The following is a 12500-nucleotide window of genomic DNA, read 5'->3' on the forward strand; positions in this document are numbered from 1 at the left end:
ATGACCTAAATTGACTGCTTGGAGTGATTTTAAATATAAGAAATGCTGAAGAATAAGTGCACAGTATGTTTTCTATCATTTAATCTAGTGATCAAATTAGGTTGTGGCATGACCAAAAACAAACAAACAAACACAAAAAGCCCCCGGCAACAATCTGGGTTTCTCATGTGGCCTACCAGGAGAAGTTACTGCCTAGTCCTGTTCTAGAGTCTCCTAACTCTGGTTAGGCAGCTACTGTCCTCTACTGGCAGCACGCATCAGCTATAACTCTGGTTAGGCAGCTACTGTCCTCTACTGGCAGCACGCATCAGCTATAACTCTGGTTAGGCAGCTACTGTCCTCTACTGGCAGCACGCATCAGCTACTACAGTAAGAAAGAAAGAGATCACCAATCCAAATCATGCACGCAAATCAGATGAGATTTCTTTCACACAGACAGGATGCCATGTGATGCTGCAATGAGACTGATTGCCTTGGCACTGCAACTTCATTCATTCATTCATTCCAAATATTTAACTCTCTCACAATCAACTCTTTCGTGAATTATTGCATTACCACTAAACCAGCTTACTCTTACTGCTTACTCTTTTCATAAAGGTATTATGTCTTATAGATTTCCCTTATCAAACCTGTGCCAAACACACAGGAGAGAAATGTACATGTACGTATGGGTAAAGAGTGAGAGAAGGATTCTTAAGCTTTGACAGCATTGAGATGTGCATTGTGCACAAAGGGGGCTGCAACTCACTCAATATGAGGAAAATGTCGCTAAAATGTTGTACATTGGGTATTGGTGATAGCGTGTATATATGAACACCAAGATGGCGCCGATCCAAGACACCCATCTCAGGAATGACGGTGAGCCTCTGAGCAGAACATTGTTGGCAGCCAATCAGCAGCTCCAGTGCTGCGGCTGGAGTGGCTGCTAACGGCAGCTTTTATATAATCCTTCTCAGTCACATCTCAAGCCCAGCGAGAAGCCATCAGATTAGCGCTCGTAGCTAAGGCGCACTATTTTAATCAATGGAAACTCTCCCCCGCCATGTGTGCCATGCCTGATTGAATGAGATATGACGCTATAGTTTTTGGTGGTGCCTCTGTTGTTTCAGCGTAGACCTGGCTCTCTGTCATACATAATGCACAAAGTCCTCGTGGACCTTGTGTCTTATATGATGTCCAGCTGTGAATTTGCTGTGGCGATGTTTGACACACACACACAAACACATTGACACAGATGTCCTCCTGGCTGTCTTCACCTCTGGAGGTGAGAGATAGCTGTGTGTGTGCCTCCCAGCTATGGCAGCCGCACACTGAGCTCTGCCACCTGCAGTGGCTGGGGGCCAGGTGAGGACACGGGCTGCGGGCACAGAGAGCGCAGTCAGCCCAGAGTAGCACAGACGGGAGGCTCCATGACGAGGATCACTCTGTAAGGATATTCCTTACATGTAAAAAAGAGTGTTGTCACGTTCTTATTGTTCAGCTCTGATTGCTGAGTGCAGGTGTGGGGACTTAATTCTCAAATGAGGTAAAAAAAAGAAAAGAAAAAGAAAATCAAAGATATATTCCACACACTGGAAAACCATAAGCTGGACAAAAAAACAGCCACTAGTCTATAATTAGATTGATTTGAAAGAATTGGCTAATAAAATGGCTAATAGAGCACTGAATGATGATAGCATGGACTGAAATGTTTTTCCATCTAAGTGCTAAGTCTTTTAATTTAGTAGCTGTGATTATTTTGGCGAGAAATTTATGCAGCTATTTTGTTTGATTTTACCAATAAACAGGGTTTTATGTTGCAATGCTGCGCGCACATCCACAACCCAACGCTTTCTTCTTGTTCCCACAATGAATGCGAGCACACTTGCATACATTGAATCCCATTCTCTCTCTCCCACACACTGAACACACACACACACACACACACACACACACACTCTCTCACACACACACACACACACACACACACACACACACACACACATACACACACATCATGAATAGTCATAAGAATATGGTGTTTTATCTCAGCCAGATGAATTGCTTTTAATAGCAACATCCTTGTCATGTGACGTATGGCCACTTTTTCACAATACGACCTCACATGCTGCATTAGAGTCTCATTGCCATGGTGATTCATCACTAAAAGGTCGGTCCTATCCTTATCCTGGGGGAAATGGCCTTGGGATCCTGACTCATCCTCTGACTTATGAAAATCAAATGAAAAACTCTATTGGGGACGACAATATGGGTCGCTACTACGTCTAATGCTGCGTTCAAGAGGGTTCGAGACCGGAAGTTGTGTAACACGACATGCTTGGCATTCAAGTGGTCACGTCGTGAACATGCACAGTTGACTAGAAGCCACCGAGGCTAACAATTTAGCTACCACACTAGCTAGCGAGCGGCTAACTGCGTTAATGCAGGAAATGCAAAGGAGAATATCAACATGTCCCTCAGACATATGACTATGAAAAGCTCTATACAGCTAAAATGTCAATATACAGTATTTACTTTCCATCAACGTCCATGGACCTTATTCACAGCGCGGCCATCTTGGGATGAAGTCACCCGCTGGTTGGGAACGCAACGAGACTCTCATCCAAACCCCTGTCTGAACATGGGAGCAGTACACCAAACGTTTGAGTTCTGTCACACTAATTTCGTTTGATCACATCGATAAATGGGCAGATGAATGTGTACACAGCCAGACAGGGGATTGGATGAGTGTCTCGTTGCGTTCCCAACCAGCGGTTGACATCATCCCAAGATGGCCGCACTGTGAATAAGGTCCATGGGGTCCGCCATTTTGTGAAAACTTAACAAGACAGGTCACAAGACACAAGACAAAATCCACATACCAGTCATGAATACCACATGAGGGGGCGGTTCAAGTGGATTTATGTCGTATTCACGGTAAATACGAGCCCTCTTGAACACAGCATAAATCTCCAGTTCAATCACTTCTTGATCACAGAGCGTCGCAACCAATCGCAGGCCACCCTTACAAAAATAACTGAGTGGGTTAGACCTTTGAAAACTGGCGTAGTGTTGTTAACACATCAACATTACATTGACCTAATTCAATTAACTGGACCAGTTATATATTTGGTCATGGGCTGGCTGAGGGCTGGAGTTTGATCCTCTGATCTTGGCTCTCCGGCAGCTTCCAGCCTCTGACAGTACTCATCTCTTGGCGAGTGGAGTTATTAATACCAACAACACGGACAGGATGTGTTATGTGCTGATTCTTCAAGCTTCTCATCAACAAAGCGACAAGTGAGGAGAAGAAGGTCACGCTCTCCATCTGTCTCTCCATACTGTACATCCAGCACACCAAGAACTCTGGCAGTGCAGGACTCCATACTGTACATCAAACACATCAAGAACTCTGGCAGTGCAGGACTCCATACTGTACATCATCAAACACATCAAGAACTCTGGCAGCGCAGGACTCCATACTGTACATCATCAAACACATCATGAACTCTGACAGTGCAGGACTCCATACTGTACATCAAACACATCAAGAACTCTGACAGTGCAGGACTCCATACTGTACATCAAACACATCAAGAACTCTGTCAGTGCAGGACTCCATACTGTACATCATCAAACACATCAAGAACTCTGGCAGTGCAGGACTCCATACTGTAAATCAAACACATCATGAACTCTGACAGTGCAGGACTCCATACTGTACATCAAACACATCAAGAACTCTGACAGTGCAGGACTCCATACTGTACATCATCAAACACATCAAGAACTCTGGCAGTGCAGGACTCCATACTGTACATCATCAAACACATCAAGAACTCTGACAGTGCAGGACTCCATACTGTACATCATCAAACACATCAAGAACTCTGGCAGTGCAGGACTCCATACATCAAACACATCAAGAACTCTGTCAGTGCAGGACTCCATACTGTACATCAAACACATCAAGAACTCTGTCAGTGCAGGACTCCATACTCTACATCAAACACATCAAGAACTCTGTCAGTGCAGGACTCCATACTGTACATCAAACACATCAAGAACTCTGACAGTGCAGGACTCCATACTGTACATCAAACACATCAAGAACTCTGTCAGTGCAGGACTCCATACTGTACATCAAACACATCATGAACTCTGGCAGTGCAGGACTCCATACTGTACATCAAACACATCAAGAACTCTGGCAGTGCAGGACTCCATACTGTACATCATCAAACACATCAAGAACTCTGGCAGTGCAGGACTCCATACTCTACATCAAACACATCAAGAACTCTGGCAGTGCAGGACTCCATACTCTACATCAAACACATCAAGAACTCTGGCAGTGCAGGACTCCATACTCTACATCAAACACATCAAGAACTCTGGCAGTGCAGGACTCCATACTGTACATCAAACACATCAAGAACTCTGTCAGTGCAGGACTCCATACTGTACATCAAACACATCAAGAACTCTGACAGTGCAGGACTCCATACTGTACATCAAACACATCAAGAACTCTGTCAGTGCAGGACTCCATACTGTACATCAAACACATCATGAACTCTGGCAGTGCAGGACTCCATACTGTACATCAAACACATCAAGAACTCTGGCAGTGCAGGACTCCATACTGTACATCATCAAACACATCAAGAACTCTGGCAGTGCAGGACTCCATACTCTACATCAAACACATCAAGAACTCTGGCAGTGCAGGACTCCATACTCTACATCAAACACATCAAGAACTCTGGCAGTGCAGGACTCCATACTCTACATCAAACACATCAAGAACTCTGGCAGTGCAGGACTCCATACTGTACATCAAACACATCAAGAACTCTGGCAGTGCAGGACTCCGACATCCGACTGTACAGCCTCACGCATTCTAGATTCTCTACATTCTAGAAATAATGGAACATGACTGGCACACACAGATGACCTCGGGCTCCAAACATGGTAAACACATTCATATGTATGAGGTAGAGCGTTCTAAATGGACAGTGCCTCTGAACTTCCTGCTCGTGTGCTTTCCTTTTAGCCTTTAAATTGGATTTTCACAAAGCTGATGGGTAGAAAGTTACAGCATGACTCAAGGGGGAGTTTTATTTTTCAGCTAAAGTGGTTGTAGCCATCTGCTGAGTTCCTATTTACAGTTTCATTAGTAAATAATACAGCCTCGCTGGCCTGGCTTGCCCTATATAGGCTGTGGCCGAGCGCTGCTGCGCAGTGTTAGGGAGACAGCTATGCTCCACTTAAATGTTAAAGGCTATATTAACATTTTGAATCCACCTTCTTTTCTCTCCGAAAACACTGCAAAAAAACAAGCAGCTACAACTTCCTGGGTTCTTCCTCCTCCTCACGCCCCTTTGGGAGGCAAAATCACTGTCTGGACAGCAGAGAATTACAGCACAAAGGAGCAATATCACCAAGCACTGACACTTGTATGGTTATTATGTCTACAAGTACTTTGTCCAGAGCTGGGTACCTTTAGGTTAGGTCAAATGCATTTTTGATATCCTGTTTACTGTATTGTTATGTTCAATATCTGCAATATCTGTTGTGGATTCAGCCCTAGGATAATGACTCCAATGATCTGAATGAAAATGAAAAATGAAATAGTGGACAGCATTAACACATTGAATGCCAGCCATGTTTTCATTCCTGTAGGTAAGTTGTGCCAGGGGTGTTTTTGACGATTCTGGCTCATTTTAGCAACAGCCGAGGATTCTTTTCTGTTAAGAATTCATGAACACCAATCATCTAAAAATAACTAATAGAATGTGTGCTTTCTCTGTCTAAAAGAGTTAGTTTGCAGAGTTAGTAGTTATGTAGATATTAGCCGTTGAGTACAGCATGGTTTCAGCGTCTGGAAATTTATTCAGAGATAAATGGCTTTTTGTGAAACAGTCACTTTAACCATTCATTTTTGGCATCAGTAAGACCGTCAGACATTCTAAACAATAGTTTTGAACAGTAATTTCCTCCATAACAACAGGAAACACCCCTCTCATTCAAACTCCTCCCTCCGTGTGTCTTTTCCTCCTGGCTGTACAGCGGGCGTGTCAGAAGCGCTTTTGCTGCTGCCTGCCTGTGTGCCTGCCTGCCTGCTTGCGTGCGTGCGGACGCTCCTTGTGCGAGTCAAGATGGGCCGGGGAATGCGTGGGCGATGGGCAGATGTTGATTATGGCCTTTCTGAGGTGTTTCAAAGTGTGTTTCACCTATGATCTATTTTGCAAATCGCTCTCCGCTCTCTGTGTGCTGCTGCCGGTGCGCGGCCGCTCTCAGGCAAGACAAGTCTTGAGTGGATTACTGTAAAATCGCCACGGCATTTCCTTGAACGGCTTGGTCCTGCGGCAGTTTTTTCTTTGATTTCGGTCGTCTGGGGGAGCACTGTCAACACTTAGTGGGTCGGTAAAATAGATTATACACATTATCTTGCTCCAATAGTGATCTCGAAGATGTAAAAGTTGTTGATTGATGTTCCACCGTCAAAAAAAAAAAAATGTTTATGTAAGACGAGTAAACTCGGCTCTGGCACTTAAGCGTTGGATTATGTAAGACGAATTATTTCGGCTATGGCACTTAAGGTGTTAATAATTATTTCACTGTATTTGCTCCACGGCTATTTAAGTCACTTAAATGCAACTGAAACCTAATGGACGACCTATTGTTCTTCCAAAATTATTCAGAAATATTGAGCAATTATGGCTCTGCAATAACCTGAACTGAACTGTGGCTATTCTATTCGGTTAGGAAGGCTATTATCTATTGCATTTTAATAACTGTGATGAGATAACACAACAACACACATCAAAGTTTAACAAGCACTTTATGAAATCACCACACTCTGTTTCACAATAATTTATGAGAACATAGATTCCACTGACGATGATAATAAAAAACCATCAGGGGAGATTTAATTGTCCATTCTTCCCATAGTGTGTTTCAACTTCTCTTCTATTATAACCCCACCTCTCTCTCTCTCTCTCACACACACTCAGTCATTCACTCTCACTCTCACACACACAAACACGCAAACACGCAAACACACACACACACACACACACACACAGAAATGCATTCACACTTTTCTCTCTCTCCATACTGTTCTAACACCTCTTGCTGGTGGTGTCTATGATCTTCACAGCACTATATAAATCTGCCTCACTCGAGCCGAGCAGCCGTTTCCACTTCCCTCCTGCATGGTGCTAATCTGACGAGGATGAGCAGACGAGCACAGAGCAGAGATTTATCACATCATCACATAGAGGTGGATATAGTACTGATAATTCAATTACTGGCCAGCAGTTAACTGAGAATCCATAACAATATATGTTTAAGAAAGACAAATATCTTGGGAGATAATCCCAACTAGAGCTATTAAAAAACAATGATTTCAATAGTATGTTGGTCAAATATAATTGGAACGAATAAAAGGCAGCTTGTAAACGACTGATTGCTGCTGAGATGAATGTGATCTACACAAATCATAAACAGGGATAAGAATCTTTGATTTTTTTTTTCCTTCTGGCTGGTGGATTCTTTTTCATGTTGGTATACTGCTGCCATGAGGTTGATTTAGCACAGCCAGTTACATGACTGAGACTTGGTCTGAGCCTGTTTCAATGCAGCAGATAAAACCAGGCTCACAGAACACTCCCCTATCATAGCTCTTTCCTGTCCCTTTCCTTTTCATCTTTCAATCACCTTGTGAGTTTGAGCACACATGCCTGCGTGTGTCCCTGTGTCCCGGGGCAGAGAAGAGACAGGGAGTGTGTGTTAAGACAGTCACCGCGGGCCTGTCTGTCTGCGTGTGTCCCTGTGTCCCGGGGCAGAGAAGAGACAGCGAGTGTGTGGGTGTGTGTTTCAGTAAGCAGAGGTCAGGGCAGAGTCGGGCTGTGACCCTGCTCTGTGGTCTCTGCCTCGCTGGCCATGCTACACACCCTAAGGGATGGACAGCCCGGGGGCTTCTACCTGACTGAACACAGCCCATTAAATACTCAACTCCACTCCTTCTCTTTCCCTCACAGTGTAGTCGGTGCACATCGGTGGTACGTGCAGCAGACACTGGGGAAAGGGACAGGACATCCCGCTCTTATTTCACTGGTGAAGTCTCCTTCGAGAGCCATGGTTCTCAACCTTTTTACACCAAGTACCACCTCAGAATGAAATGATCGCCCCTATGAAAGTATGAGAGGGAGGGAGTCCCGCGTACCCCCGGTGGTACCCGGCCGGTACCACAGGTTGAGAAACCTCTGTTCTAGAGTATCCCTCAGTGTGGGGCTGTGAGTGTGTCTGCAGTCGGTCTGCATGCACACGGCCGTAAATAGCCTCTCCTCTCCACTCTATGGAAGTGGAATAACAATGTGACAGTGAGAGAGTGACAGCAACAGAGAGACACAGGGGGGCGATGGGGATGAAAGCAGAATTTAAAAAAAGACACAGTTGGAAGGGACAATAAGCTGCTCAAAAACAGAAGCGGCCTCAAGGACGTCCAGTCAAAAGATGTCTGCTCCAAGCAAAAAGCATGGGTGATGATGAATACTGCAAGGTAGGTAGTTCAATGCACACATAGCCTCATGTTTAAATGGATAAGAGCGGGGGTGAGGAGAGAGAGAGAGAGAGAGAGAGAGACACAGAGAGACAGAGAGAGACAGGAGAGAGAGAGAGAGAGACAGGTCTGAGCTACAAGCACATTAGCATTTAACCCTGATAGCATCACCATCACAGGACGTGGACCATCCTTGTCAGCAGCCCTTCATCAATAATCAATCAAATTCACACAACTCATGGAAACACAAAATGTACAGTCAGGAGGACAATCGAACAGCTTGGCCATGATGTCAAATGTGAAAAGCCATTTTAGGGTTTGACTCGGGTTGATTCCTGGTCCCTGAAACACGCCACTGTCATGCTCACTTCATGGCTGTGAAAAAAGAGTGAAAATGCTCCAACTGAGCCTCAGAGGCTGCGATAGCTATCTCCTCCTCCACTGTTTCTTCGATCCAATGTGCTTGTCTGCTTTTCTAATGGCTGACAGAAGCAGGTCACTCAGTCAACACTACTGTTGCTCTCTCCACTAGCTCCAGAAACATTACAGGGAGCCAGGCCAGCCTCAGTCCATAACAAGACCAACACACTGCCTGACAATAAGCAAACACTCCGTCTGAAGACTGCAATACTGCATCAGACCTGCACTCAGTTATTCTCCACTCCTAGATTCACAACCATTTTGTAAACAAAATGTGAATCCCAGAAATAGTAGCTTCTGCCCGTGTGTGTGTGTGTGTGTGTGTGTGTGTGTGTGTGTGTGTGTGTGTGTGTGTGTGCGTGTGTGTGTGTGTGTGTGTGTGTGTGTGTGTGTGTGTGTGTGTGTGTGTGTGTGTGTGGTGAATGTGTGATTTGGGAGGCGGGAGTTTAAAGCGAAGAGCAAAACATGTTGACTACAGTAGACCAGATTATGATCAATATGGCTGCAGGCTTTTCAGTAATTAGGCTACACAGTTTACATTTTTCATTAAGACATAATTGCATTGTTGTAGTTGTAGTACTAGTAATACCGTAATAGCAATAACTTAACCTATCAATACTACTACTACAGTACTACTACTACTACTACTACTACTACTAATAATAATAATATCAGGTAAATAGTCTACTGGGACACACATTCCCATATTTCTGTATAGTGTTAACCTACTGGGTACTAGGCCACTGTCTGCCCAGACTACAGCAGCAAGAGAACAACATTTGAGCCACGGGAGTAGGCCTACTTGATAAAAATAAGCCCGATCCACGACCAAAACAAGGAGAAACCCGCAGGCTATGGCATCACGCCTAAACGGACACACCCCCTTCCTTCAGGCAGGCAGTGGCATCGGACCAGCAGCGTTGTGTGATAAACAAACGGGCTGCATCATTACAGTATTATACTGTACTGTACTGAACTCAACCAATCAGTTAAGCCCTTACTTAAATTTCACCGACGGTCCAAAAAAATAGGCCTGATCGCATTGGTTTACGAAGTCCACCTACAATGACACAATTTCCCCCTTTATTGCAGACTGACAGGCGACTAAACAAATGACATCTTAATTAATCAAACCAGCCACATACACACACACACGCACGCGCAAGCGCGCACGCACCCACCCACCCACACACACACACACACGCACACGCACACAAACACACACAAACAAACACGCAGCATAGGCTACTACTCGTCGCCTCTATTCGTTTGACTTGGGTGCACATAATGTATAGCTCACCTTGCTTGACACATTTGAAGCGGACCGGGTCTTTGCAGTGCTTGATGACGGCCAGCACGTCCCGGGTGGTGAGCCCGGCCACTGGCATGTCGTTGACTTCCAGCAGCAGCTCATCCTGGGCCAGCTTGCCGCTCTGGATGGCCGCTTTACCCTGTTTCACCTCCCCGAAGTGAGGGAACTGGCCGTTCTCCGCGCCCCCCTTCAGCTCGAACCCCAGGTCCCCTTCCTTCCCCCGGGCTATCACCGCTTCGTGGACTTTGTTTGTCCAGTGGTTCTTCTTTTTTAAGCTCTTAGACATCGTTAGGGGCGAGTAGTCACCACGGGCTGGCCCATCCAAAAGCCTCCTATCGTCTCATCATCTCTGCCTGCCTTTTGTGCGCGGCGTCCGGCTGCAGCTCACAGCAGCGACCGTGGCTCCATCACCGGTGCACGCCAGGCAGAGTATCCGCTCGGCGAGCAGCGCAGTCGGGCAGAGGGCTGCAGTACAGCACGGCACGCAGGGGGAAATTATTACACTGTCACACACACACAGACGCAAGAGACAGATACTAGCGTATGACCCGGATGTGAAGTCTGAAGGAGGGGAGAGATGAATGGTTCGGGTTCGGAGTAAAGGATGGAGAGAGAGAGAGAGAGAGAGAGAAAGAGGAGGGGAAATAAAACAGGAGGCGCTTCACTCCCGCTAGGCAGCTGCCAGGGGCGCTTTCTCTACTGATCATACAGACAGGCCCACAGGCACATGATCCAGTCAGCAGTCTGCATTTTTTTAAGGCTGCATCATTACATAAGAAACTATTTTCCTGAAAAGACTATTAGCTCTTTTTAGTAAACAGAAAGTCAGTTTAGGCTGACATATAAATACATAAATTATATTATATTATATTATCATCATAATCACAGTAAATTAAATAGCATCAAACTGATGCCAAATTGTTAACACTTTACAAGAAGGGTACATTAATTCATTAATAATCATTAACTAATCCTTAAATAACAGTTAACTAATGTGTCCAGTAATCATTTCCTAATTGTGTTTCAAGTTATTGTGGTTGGATTGAGGCAAGAAAGTCACACTGAGTATGCTTACCCTCAAGGCTGTTAATTAAAGGTTAGTTAATGCTTGCTTATTAAGCATTAACTAACCTTTAAGCAGTTAATTAAACAGTTAATTAATGTACCATTATTGTAAAGTGTTACCCGTAATTTAATGCTTTGCTGAGAATAACAGATTTCTGTTTATAGGGTTGTTTGTCTCATGCTGATCACCAGCTGGAGGTCACCCATCTTTTTTATTTATCACTACATCACTGGGTCTTTTACTATGTGACAGCACATAGTCTGCAGCAGTGGTTCTCAACCTTTTTGAGCCGCGACCCCCAAAAAACTTTAGACTGGGGTTCGTGATCCCCCCTCCCACCGCAACCCAACCCAATGACAGTGTGCACGCTTCATACATGCATTCACACACTGATTTCACTCACTCACTGAAATAGTTTTTTTATAGTTTATATAGCTTTATAATACATTAAACAATTGGTATGGGAGATTTAATCATCATGGGAGAATTCTTTTCCCCGCTTTTTTTCTCTTGACAATCATCCCGCGGCCCCCCAAAATAATCTTGCGCCCCTTGCGGGGTCCCGACCCCCAGGTTGAGAACTACTGGTCTACAGCACCCTGTGTACTACCTAAATGCAAATGGTCAAAACAAACTTCATGGCTTACACGCAAGAGTGGCCCCTGAAGCTTAACATGCCTCTACTCCTCCTCACGTCACTGTTTACATGGACCAGAGTGGTTTGTGTTGTTGTGTATGGGGCATGCAAGCCACAGTGCATCACACAGGATATTTACTGATGTGTGATCAGCCCATCAATGGAAAAAAGTAGTGGCTGTGGGAAAAGATAGGCCTATAATTGGCATCACTACCTCCACTTAGGGTCTTCAGCACATCTCATTATGTTGGTCGCCATTACATAATTGCTATGATGACATAAATCCATGTCAAACAGAGAACGACAAATCCTTTTTTTTGTCATGACCTTTTCATGGCTGCATGGCTTTGCCAAGCGGCTGAAGTAAAGTTTCATTTAATATTAAACAGGAAAAGTCAAGAGCTGCTCCAGCAAATCTGACAGTCCCTCTTACTGCCACTTCTATACCATGCCTTTAAGTGTGTGTGTGTGTGTGTGTGTGTGTGTGTGTGTGTGTGTGTGTGTGTGTGTGTGCGTG

The 12500-nt window shown here is 44.8% G+C and overlaps 1 protein-coding gene across 1 annotated transcript in view; it reads right to left on the bottom strand.

Annotated features, from left to right (window-relative positions):
* Window positions 1-10566, bottom strand: part of magi2b (membrane associated guanylate kinase, WW and PDZ domain containing 2b) — a gene marked incomplete at its 5' end in the record, with an annotated part of 101195 nt that extends 90629 nt beyond the window's left edge. The window contains one exon of the mRNA XM_083654183.1: window positions 10269-10566. Coding sequence (XP_083510309.1) covers window positions 10269-10566 — 298 coding nt within the window. The remainder of the gene's footprint in view (window positions 1-10268) is intronic.
* Between the last annotated feature and the right edge of the window lie 1934 nt (window positions 10567-12500).

The sequence above is a fragment of the Poromitra crassiceps genome (assembly GCF_964638095.1).
Source record: "Poromitra crassiceps genome assembly, chromosome: 18".
In the NCBI taxonomy this organism is placed as follows: domain Eukaryota; kingdom Metazoa; phylum Chordata; class Actinopteri; order Beryciformes; family Melamphaidae; genus Poromitra; species Poromitra crassiceps.